At 32.2% G+C, this 27,999-nt stretch overlaps 1 protein-coding gene across 2 annotated transcripts in view; it reads left to right on the forward strand.

Moving 5' to 3' along the window:
* Positions 1 to 27,999, forward strand: part of LOC130445964 (growth arrest-specific protein 2-like) — a 59,754-nt gene that overhangs the window by 20,838 nt on the left and 10,917 nt on the right. Inside the window, exons 1-3 of one of the 2 annotated variants that reach the window (XM_056781914.1) lie at positions 16,060 to 16,330; positions 17,161 to 17,343; positions 27,390 to 27,514. In XM_056781914.1, coding sequence (XP_056637892.1) covers positions 17,163 to 17,343; positions 27,390 to 27,514 — 306 coding nt within the window. In that variant the 5' untranslated portion in view covers positions 16,060 to 16,330; positions 17,161 to 17,162. Of the gene's footprint in view, positions 1 to 16,059; positions 16,331 to 17,160; positions 17,344 to 27,389; positions 27,515 to 27,999 lie in introns of those variants that run through there. The other variant, XM_056781906.1, reaches the window with a different exon arrangement.

Raw genomic sequence — 27,999 nt, forward strand, 5'->3', positions numbered from 1 at the left:
ATTATATGTGACACGAGGGCGGGTGAATAAGTCCGTAACTATTTGAACAAAACACAGATTTTGAATAAAAATATGTAGAAAAGTCAAAATATATGGAAGTAATTCGTAACCCAATTCATGATATTTTATCCTCGATTTCCACAATTGTCTTAAATGAAAAGTATACTGAGAAACTTATTGGTAATACCTCAGCCAACGATATCATGCATTCTAGCCCCGATATCCTCAGTTATCTCTGAAATTTTCTCTGTTTCATCGCTCATATTAATTTTCCATTATCCAATAGTTCATTATTCACTTCAAATAAAAAATTTGTAACTAATTGTTCAATATTGAACAAACTATTTACTTTACCACTACACCAACACTCACAATTACATTGTCTGATACGCGTTTCAATAACCAATTTATCGTCTTCAGAGACGAAAGGTAAACTGTTTACCTTCAGTCAGGTTTCACATGCGTGGGTACCTGTCTTATTGTTTAGTACATTATTATTCTAGCTCTATTTGATAAGTTTCCCGCTGCTTTACTGCCATTTGCTTTTCTTTTTTCTATTTCTTCGTCTCCTTTATTTGTCATAGTGAATCCCAAATACAAGACGTTTCTCTACCTTGAATTGAATATTGAAACTACTTCACTCTCGGTTTTTCATATCGTTATTTCCACTAGTCTTAACGAGTTATCTGAAAATAGTCCATTGCCTCACATTTTTTTCTCTTAATGGTTATTATAGACCTGCCTGTAGTCGTTGCTTCATAATGTAAATTTGGTATATTGTCGATCTCCTTGCTTTAAAATCTCATTTCAAAGTATTTTTGCCAGAACTCTGAATTTTACATCCAAAAGTGCAATTGTGCTATAGTTATTGCATTCTTCTTTGGAACATTTTTTATGAATTGGTATAATCAATGCCGTGTTCTAATTTTCAGGGATCTTATCTTCACGCTGCACTTATATCAACAAGAGCCATATTCTTTCAATCAATTGTTCACCTCCATATTTCTATCAGAACATTTTCTTTCCTCTTCGCTAATTTCTTCCTCCGATTTACTTTCATTTACACTTACTTCTTCACCGTCATTCACTAATTCTTCCAAATACTGTGGGAATCTATTTATTTTTAATCCTTATTAAATGCCCCACTCTGTTTTTAGAACATAAGTTGCCTTCTGGTTATGGCCTCTTTTATTTTTAATGTTTCGATACAAATTTCTCAAAAATTTTTCTTTTTACCCTTCCCTCCATATCCAAGCCGACACTTTCGTTTACCTTGATTATCAAAGATAAGTGGATGCACCTAAACTGTTAATATCTGATGTGTCTCAAATAGTTTCACGTGATTTGTTTTTTTTTACATTTTCGAAAATCTTTCCCAATACCTAAAGGGGTAAACGTTACATAATGAAACATATTCAATAAATTTTATCCTACTGATTCCGAACTTACTATAAACATCAAACACCCACTTAGTATATTAATTTACTCTTTAATTGTTTGTTTTACAACCACTTTTCAATACTCTAACTTCATCACTTTATACGTTAGTATTCAGTAGTAATAATTCAAGGACATTGATAATTATTATCAATTATGTTAAGTTTCTATGAAATTTTTGAGCATTTATGAATGTTCCAGGACTTATCAGATAGAATTTTTTTTTATAGTTATAGAAAAACAGAGCACAAATCAATTTTTTCAAAGGTGCAATGAATAAAAGAAAAATCAAGTAAAAATCCAGAGGTGTTAATTTCTACAACTGGTGAAGATGTATTTCCCATACGCATGCTGTTAATAATTTGATTATATTTTTCCTCAATATTAAAGTAGGATTTTATTGAGTTGGCATTGTTGTGAGCCGAAATTGAACGTGTACACCATTTTTGACCAATCAAGTAACCAATCGATCTATTGGAGTGATTAGTATTTTTTTTTCCTTGGTATTCAAGCCAATCGGTTCGGCAAACGATTTTGTCCAATATTTTGAATCGTATGTTTTCTAATGGGCACATTATTACACCAGTGATCATTTTCAGATTTCCAGTGACGATTTATACTTAGGAATCATCGGTTGATTTCAAGCCTCTTTGATTTGAGCTTCTTTTTGAAATCATTTTTTTAAATAATCTGACAGGACAAACGTTGCTGCCGTTGTTTTCTATTAAAAATTTGCTTTCAGTACACAATCTTGAACCTCCTTGGCAAGTCTTGCTGAATACGGAGTTATAATCAACTCGATTTGTTACAGAACTATCGTTGTTTGATTCAATACAAAAAAAGTCAGTGAACCAAGCAGCAGCTTCTCCACCTCGGCAAGCTAAGACTACCTCAGCCTAGAATTTTTGTCGCAGCCCTTCAGGAGTATTTGAATTCCATGAATTTATCATTTTCGTTATTTCTACTTAATGCTGTCGAAATTTGTTTTATTTTATAGTGATCTGATTGCAGTTTTTATATTATAGAATCGCGGGCAACTCGCGCTCGTTGAAATACTACACTTTTGAATGGGTCAATAATAACTTTCATTTCATTATAATATTTGTCTTGTAACAGCTTACTTGTCAAGTATGGTTTTTATCGTATCTTCCTCGAACTCTATCCTTTCTTCTCATGTTCACAGCCCCATCTAAAGGCCTATAAAAGCTTTTCATTCAAAAATTTTTTATTGAAAACGGTATATTTTGGTATGTTTAATTCTAAGATTTCATTAATATTCTCGTCAGTATTACAACCAAATCTCAATTACATTTTGAAATAATGAATATGTGAAACGTTAAAATCGAAATGAATCAGGATGTTTCAATGGCTTTATGATAAAGTGAAAACAGCACATTGAATCTGTTTTTAGTATAATATTGTACTGATTGGTTGTCTTCAAACAGATGACTTCAAATTAATTGAATTTATTGGATTTCTACTGGAGCAAAATTTTCATGGTAATAAATGTTGCTTAACTCAGTACTGTTTTTTTTAATTATTTGCTAGTATTTGCTAATTATTAGAATGTAATAGTTCTTTCCTTTGTGTTTCTGTATTTATATTCTATAATCATCATATATTATTTGAATGATTCTTAAAAACCAATAGAGGTCCAAAATTTCGTTTCTCATTTTATATATAAAACTAAAGATTGTGAAAATAAAATAAATAAAAGTTTTTATCCACGTCTCTGATGAAATTTTATCTAACAACCATAGAATTGTGAACTGCGTTTACTATTGAACTATCGGAGCTATTTCACATAAGATGTGGGACGTGTTAAGAAAAAAGCTTGGATGTTAATTTTTGTATTAAATCTGAATACACTTAATATTTCCGAAACAGTTGAGGATTTGTGTAGGACATTGTTGGAATTTTCTAAAAAAACAGAAAATAAATAATATACAGAGGGTTGCATTTAAAATAAAGTTATATATAATACCGAACACTATCACTGTATAATAATGCCCATTTGAGGCGTTTTGTCCACCACGTCCTCCTTTATTTATTAACGAATTTATTCCATTTGGCTGTTCCACACCGTATGACACTCCATTTGATTGAGGCTTACATAATTTGTTCATGTATTGTCTTGAAAAGAGAGGAATTACGCGAAATTTAAAGTCAATAGATTAAACATTTTATTAGAAAATTTTATCTAAACAGAAAAACAAATAGAAAACTAACAGAGTAAATTGAATAAAGTGAGGTACTGAGATTATCATCCTCAAATACCATCCTGTATAGAAATCTTCACGATCGACGAAAATGTAATTGTTTAATACAGTAAGTTTAATTAAGTAAATTATAGTGATAGACACTACATAAACTGTAATTTCTCATATTAGTAAAAAAGTAACTGTTACTTTCCTATTATCTAGAATTATTTGCTAAAATGATGGTTAATGCTATTGGTAATATTAACATAAAATATGAATATGAATATGAAAATGAAATGATTCATTTTGATATAGGAATTCGAATCCTTACGGGGCCTAGTTGCTGAGATATAGGGTGTTCAAAATTTTAAATCAAAATCAAAAATTTACCATAAATCAATAACGCTTTCCAATTTTTTTTCTTCAAATTTGGTGACCAATATGCTACTTAATGAAACAAACTTTGGAAAAATTTAACCAGTGGCACGCTTGTTATGTTTGTTTGTTTATGTCAAAATATTACTTTATTAAGGAGCATATTGGTCACCAAATTTGAAAACAAAAAATTGAAGGTCTTCTTGATTTATGGCAAATTTTTTATTTTGATTTAAAATTTTGAACCACCTATATCTCAGCAACTAACCCCCGTAAGGGTTCGTATTCCTATATCAAAATGAATCATTTATTGAAATCTATGTGTGGTAGAGCGTTGTTGGTCGAATATAGAAACACCTTGTAGATAAAACGATTATAAACTATTCAAATTTTGATCTGATAAATTATAAGTTTAAATTTGTGTTACCATAAAATAACTAACCTAGTTTTTAAATTTACTACGCTGGTCTACTTCTTCGACGCTTGATTTCCTATAAAAACCTTAACACATGTAAATGATATGCTTAACGCTGAATACTAGAACCGCCTTTTAATTTCACACAAACAATTACTGTTTGGTATTGTTGTGATCTGAATAAATATAGGTACTATTTTTTAATTCCTCTTTGTGTGAAACGCCGGTAATAGATTGTAGAATCATATCAAAGATGGAATTTAAGAAAAATATTTAAATTTGACATATGAACACTTTTCTATTTTTGAAGTCTCAATTTTAGGATCAGAATTGATATATTGTCCAGTCAATGACGATAAAAAAGTGTAAACTGTGTATTTATCCCATACAGCACCGATTTTTATTCATGAAAATTCGGATCTAGTTTCTATTTATCTCTATTTTCTTTTTTCGAGTAACAACCATCCCTATTCGAAAAAATATTTAAAAACTTATACTGGAGCATTTAATCAAATAAAATCATATTTATATCAGTTAAATGAATGTCAATTAACAATTTTTAATATAATTTATGATTTCTCAACTACTTTGAGCTCTTAACACCCCCACCCCTTATGACAGATATCATTAAAAAATTAACAGATTAGTAAGCAGTTAGCATTAAGCTGATTTGCATAAAAATTTAGATTCAGGTTCTATCTACCCTCTTCTTTAATATTGACCTTGAGGTGGGGGTTATTTTCTATTAATTAGGGGGAAAACTAAAACCATGCGAAATAATTCATAAAATACTACTTTCGAGCGTGCACTTATTTGTAAAAACTTTGAATTAACGTCGATAAACAATTTCTAATATATTAAACAGTTCTCACCTCTAAAAACCACCTCTAAAATAATTATCATTCAAAAATTTTATCGAAATGTGTATTCATCAGTTTACTATATGCAAGTTCTACAAAAATACTTTAGGTTTTTCCCCATAACTCGTTTAGTTATTCGAGTCTACATTATTCGCTTAATTTAATTAAAAATAATTTAATAATTTTTAATATTTTAATAATTTAATAAAAAAATTAAAATTGAAGTACATCAGAAAAGGATTTATTAGTTTTCCATGAACAATGCATTGGTTTTTAGTTATTGTACGTAGAAACTTTCTATTATGGCCTTTTGAAAATACCAACCAACTTTTAGCAAGCAATAATTCCGTTTGTATTTGGTCTGCAAATATCATAAATAATTGACACATTTTAAATAACTTTTCTTCTATGAAGTTTTATCGATTTACGTACTCGAAAAAGCAACCCTCGGCACAGAGTAGATTTTGAAATAGAGGGTAAGTAGAACCTAAATCCATATTTTTATGAAAATTGGTGCTGTAAGTGATAAATACATGAGAAAATGGTCATTGACCGGACAACTACTAGTCCAAGACCTGTGAGAATGTGTTCTACTAGCCTGAAACAATGTGATTAAAAAGCGACGAATCTCGTGATTTTATTTCCTGAACTGTAGGAGAAACTCCCTTCGTTTACTTTTCGAATACTTTTTAGTTTCCGCTCTTTTAACGGATTAAGGAAATTACATTCACTAGCTTATTGTGTGAATTGTTTAATTAATTGGTAATTTATATACTGATAGTGGTGAAAGCGAAAGCTTTTATTAAAGCAGATGATTTTTAATTATGTACTTTGTGAATATTGCGTGAGTTAATGTAAATGTGATGTGGTAAAACAAATAGAATTAAAATGTGATTTCACTAAATAATCCATATGGATCAGAGATTAAAGTAATCGATCTCTTCTGACCGTCTTAGTATTTCATTTGTATGGAATTGCAATAGGATAAAGGAAGGTAAATTCATCGGTTTTTTTTAGACTCACGCCAGAAACTGACCAATCGAAATATGTTGAAACGTGCCTACTGTAGAAGTATTCAAAAGAGATCATGTCGAATAACGCGAGGTTATTAAATACTTACGTTTAAAAGAGTTGACTATAACGCAAATTCATCGAATTTGTTGGATACATTAGGAGAATTAGCAGTATCAGATGACATAGCAGTAAAAAATAGTAAAAATGTCCACACAACTTGTTCGACAAATGTCTACAGAAGCACATGAGTAAACTCGACATATATGCATTATAGTTAAGACAAAGACAACGTTTATGCGACTTATAAATGACCATGAAAATAAATTCAGTACTTGTATCTTACTATTTATTTTTACACTCGTAGTATATATTATCAATCGGCGCTACAGTCCTTGAAGAACCTTTTGGTCTCACGGACAACTGTCCTCCATTTTTTTTTGATGTTGTACATTTCTCCGCCAGTTTCGGACTAGTTCTTTTAGGTCCTATTTTACGTCGTCCTACCATTCAAGTTTGACTCCTTAACCCCCAGGCATCTGTTCGATGTGACCAAGACATCTTGGTTTCGCATTCTTGATCTCTGCTACCAGGCTGGGATTTCCATAGAGGGCGTTACTGTGGATGCACCATTCTCCTTGGTCTTGGATTGGGTCATAGATGCACTGAAGAACTTTCCTCTCCAACGAGTTGAGTCTCTAGCAGACATTGCCCAGGTTTTAGAATCAGACATGACAACTGACCTTAATACTGTGCGGCAGATCCTCTCTTTTATGCACCTGCTGAGTGGGCGGGATTTCAGCATCTTCTGGGCACTGTAATACGCCTTGTTTTCAGCTTTTATTCTCTCTTGTATCTGCAGCTCAGTCTCGTTATTTTCAGCTCTTCGTTTTGGCTTCGTTCAAACTGAGCTCTGCTTGATTGGATTCTTCATTGAGTATCCGGAAGTCCTCTCTAAGCTTTATTTCGGTTTAGCAGGTCAACATCGTCTGCATAGGCTTTCTGTATTAATTGTTCGTCTGCAGCCTCCTAAATATTCTCTCGAATCTTAGGTTGAAAAGAATACAAGAAAGAGAATCAACGTGATGTTGGGCCGACTACCACCACTCTTATTAGCTTGTCTGGCATACCAAGTATACTCAACGTTTCATAGAGATAGCTTCCTTTTACGCTTTCGTGAGCTTCCGTTAGTCTATGAAGGGCTGATGAACTTTTATGTTGCTTTTGTAGCACTTCTCAAGAATACAGCAGATGGTGACTATGTGGTCTGCCTTTACTCTTCGAGCAACATTCGTGGTATAACTTACAGTAATGTTCCATACACATTTGATGAATTACAAAAATGCTGGATGCTTGAAGTTTGATCTACTTTACACCTCATTGAATAATATACTATTTCTCAATGACAAAAATCTGATATACAGCCTACTACTTGGAAAACTACATACTGAGCTTGCCATCTAGTTCTTAATTTCTCAAAAATAGTAAAATATACAAGGTATCGCCTTTTTCAAAATATTATTGCATCTAATAGTACTTATTATATATTCAATTTTGTATACGGTTATTTGATTTTGTACAATTTTACTCTTAGAAACTGAAAGTGTAAAAATCGATAGACACAATCAGGTTAATCATTTCTGGCCATCAACTGTTCATTTGTAAAATAAAAACATCACCTTTTGATGTTTGTGTTTTAAAATCATCCATGATATCAACAACAAATATACAACATAAATTTTTTAATTGTAGGTGTCCTAATTAGAATATAAAGACGTGAAGATTCCATAAAAGTGATGTGAGCAATTATCGCGAGAACAATCTGTAGGCGAATAATAATTAGAAAATCAGATTCATTTATTTATTAGTATTTTAAATTAACTTCTTTTGACGATTGCTTATCATTTGTCATTTGCGTGTTATGTATTGATGTAATAATTTTGAAAGCTGTGTAGGATGATGTTATTGTTTGTGTAAATCACGGTGTTTCGCAAAGATATTTTAATTGCAAATATCTTAGGTATCCGGGTTATGCGTGATTAGTACATTTTGAGGTTAAATAGGTCATTTGTAAAGGGTATTACGACGGTTATACATTTGTTGAAAAGTATCTCTATTATTATTTCTATATACAATTGAAAAACTCTGTCTTATACACCAAATAAAACACAAAAATTGGAGAAAATATATTTATTTTTTAGCGTGATCTCATTGATGAAAAATCTTTGGCACTGAGCTATTTTTCCAAGCCTGTGAACATTAAATAATCCGAGCGGGCTAATTCTGGTTTAAATGGTGTATGAGGTAGCAATTAAAACGATAATTCATCAATTTTGGCCATTGTAATGTGAGCTGTTACATTTTCTTTATGAAACAATACTTTCTTCTGAGCCAAACGCAGCCGTTTTTGCTTGATTTCTTCGCTCAAACGTTGCAAACGTCCCAAAAAATCAACATCATGACCTTGCCTGCAGATGGTCTTTGCCTTCTTAGGAGCCGGTTCTCCCTTTTCAGTCCATTGTTTTGATTGTTCTTTTGTTTCGGGTGTGAAGTGATGGACCCACGTTGATAACGAAGGTGCAGTCTCACCCAGAGTAGAATCTGGTATTTTTCAAGCAACTACCGCCAACGCTAGGTCAAGCCAGGTACTTCTAGTAACATCCTCTTAATTCATAAATATGACTTATTTTCAAGGAGGACAGTTTGTAAACGGGTTTGCAACTAATTACATTAAACCTCTTTTGGTGGTGGTCAAAACCCTGAAATCTTAAATGAAGAGGATGGTTTTTTCAGTAAGTGGTGGAATGAAAGTCAAAAACCTTTGTAATATTATTTTAATGAATTAAAATAAGAAAACTGTAATACAAAGAGGGGCGAAAAATGTCTCTATCGCAAATTGAATACAAACAAATAACTTTTTGACAAGTTTGGACTAGAGGTGGTTATGTCCAGCATTTATTATGAATCGTATGAATCTCATCTCACATATTCACTGTTTTCCACACAATTTATTAGAAAAATTATAAATTTTGGTGCTAACTTTTTTCCTCTGGAGTTATTGCTTTCGGGATAAAATATAAAATATTATCAAATAAAATAATTTTTCATATAAAATAAAGTAAAGGCTGCTAATTTCACCCCCGTATGTAACATGTATATTGAAAAAATACCCATGGTTAGTCCTTTGCGACATAATTTCAAGTTTATAACTGAAATTTTAGAACAAAAAACAAAAGTTAATTTTAGTCACCACTTTTTAAGGGTGATATCTCGGAAAAGGACAAGTTGAGAAAATTTTGTCAAAGGAAATTTTGAGGCATGAAATTCGAAATATCCTGTTTATACAGGGTGCGGCAGCATAACTTCCTTTTTTAAAAAGTTCGCCATTTAGTCGGTAGATGTCGTAACGGAGTGCTAGTGGTCTCGTTCGAGAGGGGGGACTATAAAGTTTTGTCCCGGCACAGTTCAGTCGCCATCATGCGTTGGAACAGTGAGGAGCGTGCGTTTGCCGTTGAGGTTTACTTTTCGAGCGGATGTTCTGTGATCGCAACCCAGCGCGCCTTTCGGAATCGCTTTAATTTAGCCCCCTTGGCCCCTGTCCCGGACCGGAAATCAATTGTTACGTGGGTCACTACGTTCAGACAAACTGCAAGTGTGACAAGACGAAGAACTGGAGTCCCTCGGCCCATTAGATCACCGGAGAACATTGAGTTAGTTAGAACTTCAGTGTTGCGATCACCACGGCGTTCTGCGCGCAAACATGCGTCTGCCCTTGGACTTTCCGATCGTTCTGTGAGGAGAATACTTCATGATGATCTTCATTTTCATCCATACAAGATGGCAATTGTGCAGGAACTTTCTGATCGTGACTTCAATTCTCGGAGGAACGCGTGTGAGGTTTTTCTGGAAGTCGTTCCTGAGGACGCTATTGTTTTTTTTAGTGATGAAGCCCATTTTCATTTGTGTGGATCCGTAAACAAACAAAACATGCGCTACTGGGCTGATACCAATCCTCGACAATTGCATCAACGGCCTTTGCATTCACCTAAAGTCACAGTGTGGTGTGCAATTTACTCACGTGGAATTATTGGTCCCTGGTTCTTTGAGGAAAATGAAGTCACAGTGACAGTGAATTCGCACCGGTATGTAAACATGTTACAGGAATTTTTTTTCCCACGGCTAGATGAGTTGGACTTAGGGGACACTTGGTTCCAACAAGACGGAGCAACGGCACACACTTCAAGAACATCGATGGCTGTTTTGAGGGAACACTTCCCAGAGCGCCTTATCTCAATTAGGGGCGATTTGGAGTGGCCAGCCCGCTCTCCCGATTTGACCCCTTGTGATTATTTCCTATGGGGTTTTTTGAAATCCCGTGTGTATGTGAACCGTCCAAGGACCCTACAAGATTTGAAGACGAACATCCAGGAAGAAATTGCCAACATAACGCCTGCTATGCTGGCAAGAGTCATGACAAACGCCAGAAATCGGTTTACTCAGTGTATGGAGAATGGGGGACGTCACCTAACTGATTTGATCTTCAAAACTCAGTAAAACAAAACTTTATGTATGTGCCTGTATTATAAAAAACGAATAAAAATTTTCTGATTCATACAATAAGTTTTATTAACTTTTGAAAAAAGGAAGTTATGCTGCCGCACCCTGTATTAATTTTGTAATTTTTTTGTAAGATAAAACAAATAGCTAAAATTTTTATTTTTATCAAAAAAAATAGTTTTGTAAATAAATGTTTTTTTCTATGGTGAGTCGCGAAAGAATTTAAAATCTCGTCCCCGATCGCAGTTGAATAAGTTTGAGAAAGGCTGCTCGAAAACAACGACTTGAAGAAAACGATAAGGCATATACACGTAAGCGTTGAAATTCGGGTGATTGAATTCTAAGTCTTGGAAAATGAAGGTTATCTAAGTACATACTCTACATTCTCTCAATAAACATTTATATTCTGTCACTTACACCGATTTCAATTAAACATTATATACATCTGCAACTTGTTTTTTAGTCTCCTGAAAAATTGAGATTTGTTCTCACTTCTCTGTAATTCGGCATTTTCCACATATCCATCAATAAAATTCTACCCCTATCTTCTTTGTCTCTGATCGCAGATCTAAATCCATCACGTCCCCCATGCTTTTAAACATAATATAAATCGTCATGCGACAATTCATATTTTTAAAAAAAAAAACATTCAGTATTAAATAAATTAAAAAGAAAATATATATAAATAAACGATGAAATTCAGAAATATGAAACTTTTTACTTCTTTATAATGAATGTAATGAGCGCAAACTTCCTTAAGTCAGCCTTGCTGATTCATACCCTGGACGTACATTTACTTCGATTAACTAAATAAAAACCGCAATTATTTGACGCTTGAAGGAGAAACGCGCACTAGATGGACATGCTCCAAATAATAAAAAATACTAATTCTTCATTAGACAATGTTTATTAACACATCGAAAATTACCAAGCTACAGCTATAAAAACACGCTTAATTTCTTTTTTAATATTATGTTTCACATCACAATTTTCATTTGGTCCGCTCCAAGGAGAAATGGAGGTCATGGAGTTACTAGAAATAATAAATGAAGTCAGCAAAGAAAACAAAGTTCTTCTAGCCTGGGGCATGAAAAGGATCTAGAAAGCGAATAATTTGGGGAAAAGAGCGACTATCATCCGTTTAATCGGACTAAAACCATTCGATATCCACTTAAAACCAGATCAAAAGATAAACTAAATCATCCGATGAGCACTAGAATGAGAGAAATAACCTACACTTTTTTAAGATATAAAATGCGCCATAATGCAACATTAATAGCAGGCGTGGAGCGTTTACTATGGGATGTAATAGATGAATTTTTCACATGGAGTCACGACATAAATCACATTCGGAAAGAAGAAAATCGCATGTGGGAATCGACTTTTTCAATGGATTTTGTAATTGAACTATTAGATATAATTATTAGGATATTGAGATTCCATATCAACAGAATGGACTAAATGGATACTTTGAATCATTACCAGAACAAAGGTACAAAGGCTGGCTTCCTTATGTGCAACCGGGGCCATCAAATCATGCCTAAGAGCTGCACTAGAAAAGATAGTGTGGTAGAGAAAACATCACTTTAAATGTTTAGGGACGGAATCACCATTAAAAAACCTTCCATGACCAAACCTAGGACATGCTTCAGGATAATGCATCGAAAAAATTCAAGTTTGAGAAAAAATTACCTCAATACTAAGCTGTAGAAATAGGTGAGATAATGACACCATACAAGAAATGAATAGAAATGCCTTTAAATGGTATACGGACGGATCTAAAACAGCAGACAAAACTAGAATATTAAACACTCTAAAGGCGATAACAACACACCAAGCATTTTCCAAGCAGAAATGTATGCAATTGAAAACTGTGTTCAGTTAAATCTAGAGATGAACTATTGCAACAGGAGATCATCAACCTGTCCGATAACAAAGCAGCGATTAGAGGTTTAAGCTCCAATATCTTAAAATCTAAACTCGTTTGAGATTGCCTTGAAAAATTAAACGAGCTAGGCAAGAAAATAAATTTACCCTACAATGAATTTCGGGACACCCTGGAGTGAAGGGAAATGGAGTAGCTGATAAGCTCGCTAAAGCAGGGGCAGACAAGCCCTACATGGGACCTGGGTCCTTCTGTGGTATCATTTACACTGAAAAAAAACGTAGATAGGAGCAAAACCAATTATTGGGGCAACCTACAAGAGCTGATATAGGCAAAAACTCTCCCGGGAAACTATAACCTGAGAAGATCTGCTAAATGTATCAACTTAAGTAAGAAGAATCTATAAATACTAATAAGAGTCCTATCGAGGCACTGTCTCCTCATCTGAAGACATCTGAAGACGCAAGCTAGTAGATAATGCGGCGTGCAAATTTTATTGCACATAGGACGAAACCTCTAGCCACATTCTCCCAAAGTGTGAGGGAATACTGAACTCCAGAGCATTAAACCTGGAATGGTATGAAATAGAAAACAAATATTTCTGGCAAGTACAGCCATCCCACATTCTAGACTTTTCAAAAGGAATGGGATTAACAGATCAGCTGTAAACCCTGGGTTCCCCAGCACCGCAGCAAGAAATGGGGACACAATAGATCCTTTGGGTCGCAGTGTATATGATACCCCAATATCCACATACATACATACATATAATGTCACTTCAATTAGATTGTTTCTATGATAATATATCTGACTTATTTCCTGTTTACTTTGTTAGGCTCATTATGAAAATACGTTAATTTTTGTATTATTCATCCTATTGAAATAATAAAGAGACTGATTAACATTTCTTATGTTCATAGGAACTCTTTGGAGACACTCGTAGAATAATTTCTCAGTTTTTGGATGGTAATTCCTGGACTAATAACTGAATTAAACTATTGAATTAATACGTTTTATTTTAATCGTTTCTTGTCTTGAAATGAATGCTCTTTACTTTATGAAAGTACTAATATTCTATAGGAAGTAGTGTAGTAAAAAAATTTTTGTATAACAACTCCATTCATTTAAGCAGAAATCTTACAATTATTCTGATTGCTCACCTAATATATCATCCGGACTCGACAGTTTTAGAACATACTGTCCGCAGACATTGTAAGCGGTTTACCTACTTATAAAAAATCGGAACTCGTGACTCGAATGCATCAAGTAAATGTATTTACTATAATAAGGCCGTAAGCAGACCTGCATTGAAAAAAGTTGACTTACGGTATTTTGTACGGTGGCTTATGACTTCTAAGAAATCGGGTGTGTTCTTTTCAGTACCTATAAACGTCGTAGGTGGTTAGAATAATTAAATGCTTTTTTTAACTTGATACGACTTTTCAATGTCAACGTTGTACTTAACTAAATAATTATTCAATATTTTGGTATTTAAAAAAAGTTTCCACGAAACGAGTGCACATTCCGGTGATATACATTAGTTTATATTGAAGAAAAACACTTTCAATGTAAATAAACATTTGACTTACGTAAACAAAATATAAAATGTATTTGAAAAAAATTATTGCACCTCCTTATTTTAAGCAACGTCCTAGGAATCGCAAGTGTGTTTTGATTTAATTATATTGTTGCAGACAATTTATTTGTTGCTTTCCATGGACAAAGCAATATATCGGTGGCCTAGAATCAACACCTCGTAACTTCGGGTTACTGCATGTCTAGAAAATTATTAAAAACTATTTTTAAAGCTCAATCCAATTTCCCAATGCACTCTCAGATGTCAGTATATATTATCAATTGATAATAGATTAAGAGATGGTATTATTATTTTGTTAAAACTATTTTTTATGCAAAAAATGCACATACGAGGAATTGTTTTTATCTTGAGACATTTTTGAGAAACTTACGAGGTATTGCAGCTAAGTATTGGGGTTTGATCTTTATTACTTCAGATATTTTAGGGAATAATAAAATCATTCTTTAAAAGAACGAAATGGTTCTACAACTATTATAAAACAGTAGGTATGTGAGTTCAATAAAAATTAATTTGAATTTAAAAATTCGCTTCAGATTCTTTAGCGTTAGGGTTGATTTTCTTTCTGGCTTTTTCACAATTTAAATTTTTATAAAAGGAGCGAAAATCACTGTCAAGCACTTCAGTTAAGACAATAAGATGTTCATACTTTTCTAAAGATATGGCAGGTTGCTCTGTATATAAGTCACTGAAGGTAATCTCTACCATAAAAAGTTCAAAATTTTTGTTCTTTCGGGCAGCCAGGAGAAAATTTTCTATAGATTGAAGTTAGTCTTGTAATATATTGTTCCTTCAGGGGTGTATTTGAATGCTTTTATGTCATTCACTTTCAATGATCCGCGTCTAAGACTGGAATATCATTAGTATATATTATATTTTTTCTACGTCCGTTATGATATTCACGTTTTTTTTTTTTCATTCATTTGCATTCGAAAAGAATGTAATTTCTGAGTCAGTCAAAAAGAGTGAAAAACGTACCGTAGCGGCTCATTTTTTCACACTTTTGCGTTAAAAAAAAGTGTCGTAACGTGTAACTTTTGGAACGCAATTATAAAATTGTTTTTTCAAAATAGTGTGCTGTAAACGCTTTCTTTCTCATGTCAATTCGTTTCTTCGATTAACTGTCACACTTTTATTTCTTGATATTCATTCAAGAAAATCCGTTTTGTGTCTAATTAAAAGGATTGTAGTATTATTATTAGTAATGGAGAGTAATAGTGAAGAAAGTTTCAACTGCACACCAGAAGATGTAGTTGAAACGGCCACTGCAGTGACTATGAATTTTCTCCCTGAGAAATCTAGGGAACGGTATTTAATGGAATATAATTTTTTTATGGAGTGACGTAAACAAAAAGGATAAAAAGCTTCACAGAAAGAGTTTTACTAGCTTACTTTGAAACTAAATCCAAAATGTGGAAGTCTTCAACACTTTGGTCGACTTATTCTAAAATGAAAGGCACCTTAATGGTAAAAAACGACATAAACATCAGTAAATACTGACTGCAATTGCCTATTAAGGGGTTTTCCCTTAACAGCTATAAAGCTTCCTGCCGAGTGGTGCTCCTTAACATGTCTCTGGATCGTCATGTCCTAGCGAGTACAAGTAGCATCGGGCGACTTTTTAGACACACCTCATAGATATAACATTTTCATTTCGCGATATTTAAAAACTCAAAATAATTTTCTTCATTGGAGATTATCGGTATTTTTTGACCAAGTTTAATATTAGTTGACCGTGGCAAACAACAAGAGCTGTGGCTTGAATAAAAGTTAATTATTTGAAAATATCCTATACCACATATCAAAAATATTTATAGAAGAAAATGATAAGAACTTGTTTAATTAGTGCGAATAGAATATTTATCTATAAACAAAAAGTTATTGCAAAACTATAATGATCACTGACTGAAAGTTGTGAAATTTGTATTCATACCCAATTTTTATTAAAATTATAGTAATCGTACTCAAAAACATCGTTCAAGCAGGAGTGAAAAGGTAATAACATTTTTTGTTGAAATTTTTTTAAATAAAATAATTATTTCAATAACTCTTATAAATATAACCATAACATACGCAATAAGACAAACATCATAACGTGTCATTGTTTATATATTCTCACTTGAAACTTGAAATAATTATCGCAAAGGGTTAAGAACACAAACATTTATAGCGGGGTGAGTTTTAAAGACACCGTTATGTCTTGTGTCTTATGCTTACCCATCCGCACAACAAAAGTAGGGAAATTTGACTAGTTGGTATACTTAGAAACCCTGGTAAGAAATCAAAGTGTCGCTAAAGAACACGGGTTGTGGGAATTTTTTTTTTTTCGATTTACTAGATTTAGAATCTACATAGAATTCTATCATAATATAATAATAATAAGACACCTCTTAATACGGCAGAATAACACGCAGCTCCTCGTTGTCATCAAAGCGCTAGTTGATGCTAGCTAGTTCTTCAAAGTGAAAATCACATCTACAAGATCAGGACTACATAGGAAGGAAATCCTTTCAAACCTATTTAAATGATTGGAAGTGCTCTTGAGTACGCTATGATGTAACATTTTGTAGGTTCTTGGGGGCCCCCGATCAACACTTAATAAAAAATAGTCCCTATTAAGAAAGATTGTTCAATTTCTGAATTTAGGTATCACGATACCTAAATTTTGTTACCAATTCTCTCAAATTTAGTTTTTTTTTAATTTTTTAATAGGTTTAGACTCAGTTTTTAATATTCATACACAACAAATTGTTTTCAATTATGAATAGGTCATGACAAAGTGATCAGACTATATATAACGATTAATAAATACTTTTATTTTCTAGAAATGGCATCTAGAATGAGCTTTTCTCGTAACAGAAACAGCTGGGGGCCGATTTCCGTAACATCTCAAGGATTTTATAGAACACCAGACGATGATGATAACGATGATGAAATAAAAAGTATTCAAGCTAAACAGTTAGATCCGCTAAAAGAGGATTTAGCCGATTGGTTAAATAAATCTTTGGGTGAGTTACCTACCAAATTGTTCACATTTTATTATTATATTAATTAATGAGTTGAAAAAACACTTTTCCAGGTATAGATTAATTCATAGTGTTAATTAATAGAATTGGAATAATCCACTTCCAGTATAGGATATTGAATGTTGACAGTTCATCCAAATTCATCAGATTTTATACTCCTTAGGATTTGATAATTAAGTGAAAAAAATATTCTTCACTGTATTTAAGGAAATGAAAATAAAAGACTACATTTGTTTTTCAGAAACCACTAAAAGATTACAAAATTTGCTTATCACAAATACGAATACTTTTTTGAAATAATAGTCTCCGCTAAATTATATGCAAAGTAGGATCTAATCATTTTGGTAAATTTGTATTTATAAAAAAATGTTGATGTCAGTAATCGAGATGATTATCAAAAAAAAGTGGAGAGGTTTGATCACGAAACTTTCATTATTATCTATTTGTAAAATGGGACGCAGTACCACGAGGTGCCTCTATTGGAATTTTCGTTATGAATTCCGTGCTTCTAGCTCGGAACATAATTTTAAATAATTGACATGAAATCGAAATTTTCTAATGAAAACGTTTATTCGATCATGATTTGAGGATGAGTGATCGCATGTTCGTGTTTACCTAACATTTTGACCCAAATAAAAAATTTATCAATTCATTTGTATTCAGTTCATACTAAATCCGAACGAGTTCTTTACGGAGAGCTAAGCGGTCGTATTAAATTAATTCACTTTAAATAACTTCTCAGTTTATTAAGTTTAAAGTATGCAAAATCTCATAGAAGGAAAACAAGAAAAAGTTATTTTTACTTTGTTTTTAATTCTGACGATAATTTACCTTAATTTGAGAATTTCTATTTACATCTATAAAAATAGCTCACTTCATAATGAAGGTCAAAGTGCAAAACATTTATACGATGGCTATGTTAGAAAGTAGGTAAAACATTGAAACATTACTGTACTTATCTGTTGCCAATCAATATAATGCATAAAGTTTTTTGTTTAATGGGTGAACTAACTTTCTAGATATGCCTCGTATTTCTAACTTATAAAAAAAGATGCTGTTCAATTTTGTAAAGTGAATGAATTCTTAATACTAATTTGAAAAAATGTGATTCATCGTTTTCATTCTTTAGGTTTTTATTCAAAAATCACCAAAACAATGACCACCACAGTTTGGAGACAAAATAAATTGACTTTTTTCTCTAGTGCAGTCAGTTCCACCCATAGATCAACCACATCCAGTTTCCCCAATAGATGAAAGATAAATTTTATTAATTCTATATTGCTAGATATCAATTGATATAGTAATAAATATAATCATAAATGGATACCATTTATTCGATGATTCATAAAAATACGAGGATTATTTACAAATGTTCGATTTTGAAAAACGTAACGTCCTTCTAGCTCCATGTTCTTTTCCAGCGATGTTCGATAAGTTCGATACTTTTTTATAATGAGAATCGTCAAGCTACTCTAAATCCATTAAGTGTCGACATCACCTCTTCATGGTTGGAAAGTCTTTGATCACTGAAACATTTTTTCAAATCTGGAAACAGAAAATAACCCGAGGTGGCTAAATATGGCAAATAGAATGCATAAGATAGCAATTCAAACTTAAAATCATTAATTTTGACCATTGCAATAACGGATTTATGAGCTGGTGCATTGTCTTGATGGAACAATACTTTCTTCTTAGCCAAATGCGGCCGTTTTTGCATGATTTATTCGCTCAAACGTTGCATAGTTTCTCCTTTTTCAATGAAAATTATCCAACGCGCAATCAAAAATAACCGACACCATGAATTTACCTGAAGAGGGAATGGTCTTCACTTTCTTTGTAGCCTGTCCTCTTTTTTCAGTCCAATGTTTCATTCATGGTTATCTTCACTATGCTGTTTTCGTTGCATTGTGAGCAAACGCGGCACCCATCTTACTCAGAGCTTTCTCATGTCCAAATTTTCAGTTAATATGCGATGTACCGTACTTTTTGAAATGCCTACTACGTCTGTATGTACCGCTTTGTGGATCCTCTTCAATATTTTACTGTTGATAACGAAGAAGCAATCTCAACTGGAATAAAATCTAGTTCAGCTTTTATTTTGGATGGGCTAAAACGTGATCAATTTTTTCCATTTTTACAATTTCACTGAAAACGTTCAATATTGATAGCTGCCAAATAAATACTAAAGAACGTGGCGTCTTCAAACTTGAAACGTATACTGTACAGATTGTGTACTTTTGAATAAAATGGTATTTTTTCAAGCATCTCTAGGTCAGGTCAGGTACGGACCTGATGGCAACGTACTTTCTTTTTGGACTTGCAATTCCACCCTTTACCTTATTAAGCAATTATGCATAATACTTTGCACTTACTGTTTTATCCTCTTGAAGGTAGTTTATGAACGCAATCTCATGACTACCCCAAAAAACGGTCGTTATCACTTTTCCGGCCAATGAAACCGTTTGTACCTTTTTCGAAGTTTCACCCTTTGCAATCCACTGTCTTGACTGTTTTCACATTACAGGAGAATATTGGTGGATCTATGTTTCATATACGTCAGAATATGTTTGTCAAAAGTGAGCAAAGATGACACAGAACACACGAATAGCTTACGTAGACATCAATCTTCAGTCAGTTTACTGCGGAGCCATTCTTTTGATAATCCGATGGTCATCCAGATACTATTTGGTGAACTTTTTTGATGATATTATTGGTGTCACAGTTTTTGACTGTCTCGAAGGCACGTTATTAATCAAGTTACCTAGACCACGTTTTAATTCAACTGCCAACCGTACACTCCTCTTTCAGTATTATCTTTCGAGAACAAATATTTAATCTTCACAATGACTCACTCTCATAAGATTGTCGAACAGAAACTAAACGTAAAGTGCATTCGAGGCATCGATTTGTATCCCTAAAGTAATCCTATTAAATAAGACTTTTTTACAATTCTCTTATTTTAGTTTGGTATTAAGTTCGTTCCAACCCATCATAAAACCGCCCTTGGTATGGTGACGCAATAGAGATTACGTGTTCCAACCGGGCAGTTACTATTATCTGAACAATTCTGTGGCGTGTTACAACTGACTTAGGTTTCCGAATCAGTCTTTTCGATACTTGGTTGATAGCAGTACTGTTACAATAACCGTGCATAACCGAAGATTGTGCAGGAGATACCATTTAAACACTTCCAATAACCGTTCATGAACTCTCCAGACTAACAAGTTGGAACAAACCTATTATTGTTCAGTGAGTAAAGGTGTTGTTTCTGTTTAGAATTAGTCTTCCTTACTAAAACTAAAAAGGCTCATGACCATAACGAGGACAGAACAATTCTCTTAAAAAACGAATTTGTCTATTAATACAAATTTACTTCACAAATATTTTAATGAAAATACATTTGAACATTAAAAACTGATTTTAGTGCTAGACGAAACAACATGTGTACATGAATGAAATAGGTAGTTTGAGAAGTTATGATACTAATTAACCAAGCTTTCTTTATTTTCAACTGTTCCATCTGTATATAAATGATAAATAAAAACAATAACAACTAGGACAATCATTTTTACCGGAGGCAATATATAACCGAGTTAACTTATACACTACAACAAAAGTAAATTCTCAATTTCCTTATACAAAGCGGTAATGGTTGCTTTCTATTACTTTGAATATCCAGGAATATTGTTCTTTTTGGAGTAATAATTTGTGTTTTCTCTTATACCATTCCAACGTATTCAAGAAGAATTTGAAAAATATCTATTAATCATATCCTGTTCACACTAAATTCACGATAAAATAACGAATATCGAAGATTTTAATATTTAAATTAAAAATATTCATAAGTTACTTTATTACAGTATAAGTTAATTTATCACAGAGAGTATCATAAATGTAGGAATATGAATTCCTTGAATTCATATTCCTACATTTCATTGAGATTCATTGAATTACAGAAATACATAACACCATTACAAAGATAATGTATTATTCATTGAGGCAGTTAATGGCTATGACACAAAGAATTTATGTCATTCATCCGAATGAGAATTGGCTGTTACTCGCGAATAAAATACTATACTTAATATACAACTATCAAAAACAAACAAAATTTATGTATTAATAATTTTTGTCATGATAATTATGAATAATATTACTACAGTTATTGAAAGTTACGAGTAGATTTTCTTTACCCGACATATTATAAGTAGTACTTTCTGTGGTAGCTGTAATTTCTGCATGGTACAGGTATTCTTGTTAATTACTACCATAATTTTTGTTCCTCGTTCTAACTTGTTATTTATGTTGTCGTCAAAGTAATTTTCACAAATTACAGTTGGTTTCTACCCTCCCATCAATGAAATGAATGACCTGTATAAAATTCAGGATATTACAGTTTGGCCAATACAGGAGTGAATGTCGAGACACGTACGAGAGGCACGAAGCTTCAATGAAAAAGTATTCGAATGACTAAAAGGGTAATATGCGCTGGATTAGTACGGTAAATAATCACAGTACTAAATTCTGTACCACGGAATAAAATATATATTCTATCTCAGTATCCAGTAAAAAAAATTAAACTAGGTACCCACGCAGTGCTCTCCACTATCTAACAGACACAATAGAACTGACAACAGTAGTCAAGTATACCTACTTGATGGATCGTACTAATCCCTACTACCATCATCTAATAACGCGCATTGACGGCGTGGCTATTTCACATTCATTTCTGTATTTGCCAATGTGTACATAATCAGAAACATACTAGTTCGCTTACCAACTTGTTCATATCAACTTTTTGTATGGTGCATTCAGAATTCTAGTAGTTTAAAGACAAAAGAGTAACATGTATATTGACTATAAGAACTCTGCTGTAATCGTCTATATTTATGAAATCTAATTCGTTTGGGTGGCAGAATCTCATCAAGCTAATGAGTGATGTTATGGTGAAGATTCGAGGTACTTTTAAGTAGAAAGCCCATAGTAATGACAACTTTTACTTCTTGTTTAATACAGCAAAATACACGAGTAACACATTTTCGGTTTTTTACTTTGACTGCCAATAAATTTAATTTTGTTGAAAGGATCACTGCTACGCATCTCGACTTTTAAAACCACTGGTAATATTCATCTTGTACGTGAAATATTATATTTCATTAGGAGTCTGGAAATAAGGATTTTTCCGTACGCGTGTGACAAATTCACGGGAAGTCATGCAATCACGGAACAATACATTACTGGACGTGTTATGTACGTTACTTTTTATTATACTTATCTGAAAACAAGCAAAAAAGGATAATAATTAAATTTAGAACATTTTATTTTCATGTAATCATAATACATCGTATCATGAGTAACATTTCCATAGCAACAATATATTTATTACCGAGAAAATCCAGATATTCCTTAAAGCATATTAGAGCTAGCTGCACAAGCCAGTGCTGATTTGTTACCAGTAAAATCCAAGTCAAAATATAAACACGAGTTTCAATTTTTTATGGAATGGTAAGTTTAAGCTAAAACTGAAAGTGATGATATTCTTCTAGTTTATTTTGTCGAAAAGCCAAGAATATGAAACCTTCCATGTTATGGAGTCGGTTCTCAATACTAAAGAGTTGTTTAGCTATAAAAAATTGCTGGCATGACAAAATATTAAAAACCTATTGTTTTTTTGAAGCGTTAGGATGTGGATCACAAACAAACAAAAAAATCCAGGGTACTAACGTTGAACGAGTAACCACATTTTTATGCAAAGTTTCAGATGAATAAGTGTATATTGTAGAGATGGTTGGATAATAGGCTCTTTATTGTTGTATTTTGCGAGATGGAACAAATTATATGTCAAAAAGTTTTACCATTCCCAATGAAAGATCTACAGGGTTATTCTAAATTATGGACCCATTTTTAAAAATTCGTATTTATTAAAGTCTAAATGCTACATGAATAATTTTTATACCTATGAATAGAGGAAGTTTCAAAGTTTTTTTAATATATTACAAGTGTTCAATGTGGCCACCAGCTGATGCATGGCAAACATCTACGCGTCATCTGTGTGTGTGTCATCCTCCATCATTTCTAGCACATTACCGCAAAATTCGAGACGCTTCTTTTTGTCATTAGGGTTTAGAGCCTGCAAGAGTTCTAAACGGTAGGGTTTGTACAGCAAATGCCGTCTCATAACTTTCCATACAGTTGGTTGGGGTATTCCAAGTTCTCTATAAGCTCTATTGGTAGACTTATTTGGGCTGCGAATAAAACTGTCTTCTATCCGTCTGACATCATCTTCTGACACAGTAAAATCCAGACTTTTGGCATTTTTTCTTTCAATACTCATATCAAACATAACCCTTTCAATAATACTTGACTTTCTTTGTAAAAATTACTGTTTTTCTGTAAATCGAAGTTTTTGTGTAAGACACAATTTTTTCTGTAAATTTTCACCTCAAACTTGATTTTTTCAATGATATTTGTCTTTTTTCTGTATAAAATTGTCACAAAACTTCAATTTTTCCAAAAGAAAATTATGTTTTTTTTACCGATTTTTACTTGTACCGATTTTTATAAAATTTTTTTGTTTTTCTTTCCAAACCCAGTTTTATTTGTAAATTTCTTTTCGAAACATTACCTTTTACATGATAATTGATTTTTTTCTGTAGAAAATCCTGCATTGATATTTTTTGTAAAGATAGAGTTTTTTCTGTAAAATCTGTTTGTTTGTTTGAAAAAATTGTCCCTGCGCTATTCTGAAAATGCCACCTTTACGTCTTTTTACAAACAAACGAAAGTATAGTGTTTCCAGATAAGTATAATAAAAAGATATAACTCAAGATGTCAATAAAACAAAATAGCACAATTAATGTTTGGAATAAAATAGCGTCGCTATAGCAATCTCGTACTACCTGATGGTGACAAAATAATGCATTAAATATGATTCAATTTTGACGTGGCTTTTGATATGATGTTTGAATAAAATCATATCATCGAATTGTCAATCATAATTCTCAATTGACAAGAGTAAGAACTGTCATTACTTATCAATATTCTTTTAGTAATCCAAACACTATGTGATAGTTGTAGATAAAATATATCATACCGAGTCTTGATTAATTTAATGCAATCGTTACGATACGATACCGTGATGTATTATTTTTAACATATTAAGCATCTACTCTTGACAAAACTAATTATCATGTAGTATAACTATATCGGTCAAGGTAGATATGAAACTGTCTCAAATATATTGACCTCTTACCATTTTAATGAAACGTTACAATCACTAATCGTGTTTATAAACAAGAATTTCTCATTATGCTGATGATATAATTAATAAATGTTCGCTTTTTATAAAAATTCAAAAAATTTTTCTTTATTATTTCGTACAACACGAGGGATAAAAAGATATATATATATATATATATATATATATATATATATATATATAATATAAGTTAAATAAAGCTGGATAAATGCTTTTTCAATCAAAGAAGCATGAAATAGCCACATGGAGTTTGATAAGTTCGCGTAACCTTGTTGAAATGCCACAATAATTATCGGTCTTAATGGTCCACCTCGCTCTAGGTAATCACTTAGAATAACAACACATTAATCCCAAAATATGGTTATCATAACTTTGCTGGTAGAAAACGTAACCTTGAATTTCTTTGTCGTTAGTGGTTAATGGTTAATTCCATAATTATTCATTATAGGAATGATGAGATGATAAAATTGAATGTTGATTTCTGTCGTTGAAGAACGTGGGGCTGCCGTTTCCTACTTGTCGATATCCTGTTTGTCAGATAAAAAGTATAACCTTAAATTCCCCGTCAGAAGACTTTTCCTCAGGAAGTGGAAATCGGCTTCAGTTAAAGTATTTAAATAACTGGTACACGGATGGGGTGAACAATTAATATTAAATTGGACGCCACAAGCTTTCTAACGAAAGACGTTGAAAATGAATAAAGAGTGAAAAAGCTGGAAACACCTTATGAATCAAATTAATAATAAAAACTGAACAAACTAAAACTATTCCCGGACACTATTATCCAAATTAATATTTATTGCTAAGAACAATAAAAAATGTTTCAGCAACAAATAAATTTATTGAAAAAATAATTAATTCGCATTATCTGCATATCATAAAGAGCACAAGAGCATAGAAGCAGTTATAAATTAAAAACAACTCAGATTTAAACTTATCTATAGAAGTCCAGGATGGTTGCATCCCTCAACTGAATTCCCAGTTGTTGGAGTTGAATTGAATTTTTTTGTTTATGTGGTTGAAACTCCAACCGGGCAGCTGTAGAACTGCGGAAATAAATAAAATAAGCAAGGAAACGGGAACACAGATGTAAATTAATGAAGAAGGAACGACTAGAAAGAACAGATTTGATTAAAAGGAGAAAAATAAATAGAAAATACGAATTTATATGAAAACTATCATACAAAATTTGCTAAAACAAAAAGATAACTGTGTGCACAATAGAAAAAGCAAAGAAAAACTTACCAGGCAATGTAAAGAATGAAAATACAAATTTACTAAAATTTACTTTGATTTAAAGTGTAGATAGGTAGAGGAAGGATTCAAATACATTCCTAGGCTTTATTGAATTTCTCAAATGAAATGGGAGATCGTTAACGAATTAATTTCTTCAAAAACTCGAATGTTGGAATAAATAAATCAGAAGTGACTACTGTGTCACAATACGTGAGCAGGAATATTCAAAATGTTTAAAGAAAAACGTAAAAAGCCGAATGGCGTGTTACGAAACACGGAGCCATTTCGTTACATGTTGTCTGCTCATTGCTTTTTGTGGTAGTTAAATGCGGACTCGTTCTTTGTCCATAAAAATCGAATAGTGAAACGTACTTCACAAGACCAATACCCAAGCATCAACTGTATGACAAGTATCACCGTCTGTCTCCACATGCAGGATGAATTTTCTCCACAATTTGGAGTTTTAAAATGGTACAGACTTATACAGTTGAAGAACTGTAAAAACAATTCCGACAGTTAAACTCATATACCATAGCCAGTTTTAAAGAAGCGCTTATAATACCAATTTACACCACAAAAGTATTGAATTCTTCTAGTTAACGGATTCAAAACACGAGGTCTCAAGTAAAAAAGTCGGAGGATTATTTCAAAAAAGCCGCCTAATCATTTGGAATAAATAAAATATTTCTTTTGGTCTTCACTGTAAACAGTGGAGGTTAGGTTAGGTTGCATTTAATGCATGTTATACCTAAATCTTATTATGATACTTAATCAATTTTATTCTTTTGTTATTCAAATTCATTGAGAAAGGAGAGAATATTAATCAAAATTACACGTTCCATTTTGAAAAATATGAGATATTAATATTATAGGAATTTGACAACGATGTACGGAAAAGTTGTGTTTAACATTTAATAAAGAAAGATAATGAATATTCTATTTTAGCACCGGTAACGCCAATAATAATTAATCAATGATTCCAGATTGTAGACAAGAAATTATCTCACCTTCGAAACTAATTCGAAAGAATTAATGTCTGCGAGTTGGATTTAAAGCAATGATGTGATAATATGTAGCTGCTTATTCATTGTAAATGATGCGTCAAATAAACATAAAAACTAATAATTTAAATTCTATCATTCATATCTAATAAAGGTTGTTGTAGGCGGAAAAAACATTTAAATCAAAATTCCTACCAATTTTACTATAAACACTGTAAATCATTTCATCTCTTGCCCAAAGCGAGTTGTGGGCAAAATAATTTTTTTAAAGCGTCAATAATCTATTTTTAATTTAAATTCCATTGCAAAATTTGTATCATAACATTATTGTCTATTATCCTACAACCACTGAAGTACTTTTTCCGTCAGAGTATTTCTCCCTCTTCAAGTGAATATAGAATACCTTTAATATAAAATTTGAAAGTATAGTTTTAGAGCATATTTTTTATGCTCCTCATAAAATTTATATAAATCTATTTGTTAAGAAGCACAACACAATCATGAATACAAAAATACAATTTAATATTTTTCAGGTATCGAATATATTAACAAAGATAATTTTCTTGAAGAACTGGATAATGGCGTAGTTCTTTGCCATTTGGCACAAATAATAACTGGAGAAGTTAAAAAGGCATTGGACAAAGGATTGGTAAAAGGAGTAAGTAGAAAATAAAAAAAATAAATCTTTTCTAGATGATAAGAACTATTGCTGATGATACATATTATTGTCAAATTCACAAATAACTTTTTTCATTTTTATTTCTGCAGAATGTATCAAAAATCAATTGCTATGAAAATTCAATTCATTCATGATATATTTTATATAGGTAAAAAAAGTAATAGAGAACAACTAACAAATGTGGATAAAATTGGTTAAAAATATGAAGTATTTTATTAGATTTATGCGAATGTTGAGAGTCATTAAATTTGAACATACTATCAATACTCTTTAACTCGACAAGTTCCCCTCCGCAAACGACCAATTTGAAAGTGCGCATGTGATCAATACCTAAACTGATTCGGAATCAAAACCGATAACAAAAAACTCAGCAACCTCTTAAGCAGGGTGTCACTACTTCATTTTATATTGAAATTACATATCTACATCGGTACATAAAAAATATGTGAATTCGGATACCCATA

Source organism: Diorhabda sublineata, chromosome 1 (genome assembly GCF_026230105.1).
Source record: "Diorhabda sublineata isolate icDioSubl1.1 chromosome 1, icDioSubl1.1, whole genome shotgun sequence".
Classification (NCBI taxonomy): Eukaryota; Metazoa; Arthropoda; class Insecta; order Coleoptera; family Chrysomelidae; genus Diorhabda; species Diorhabda sublineata.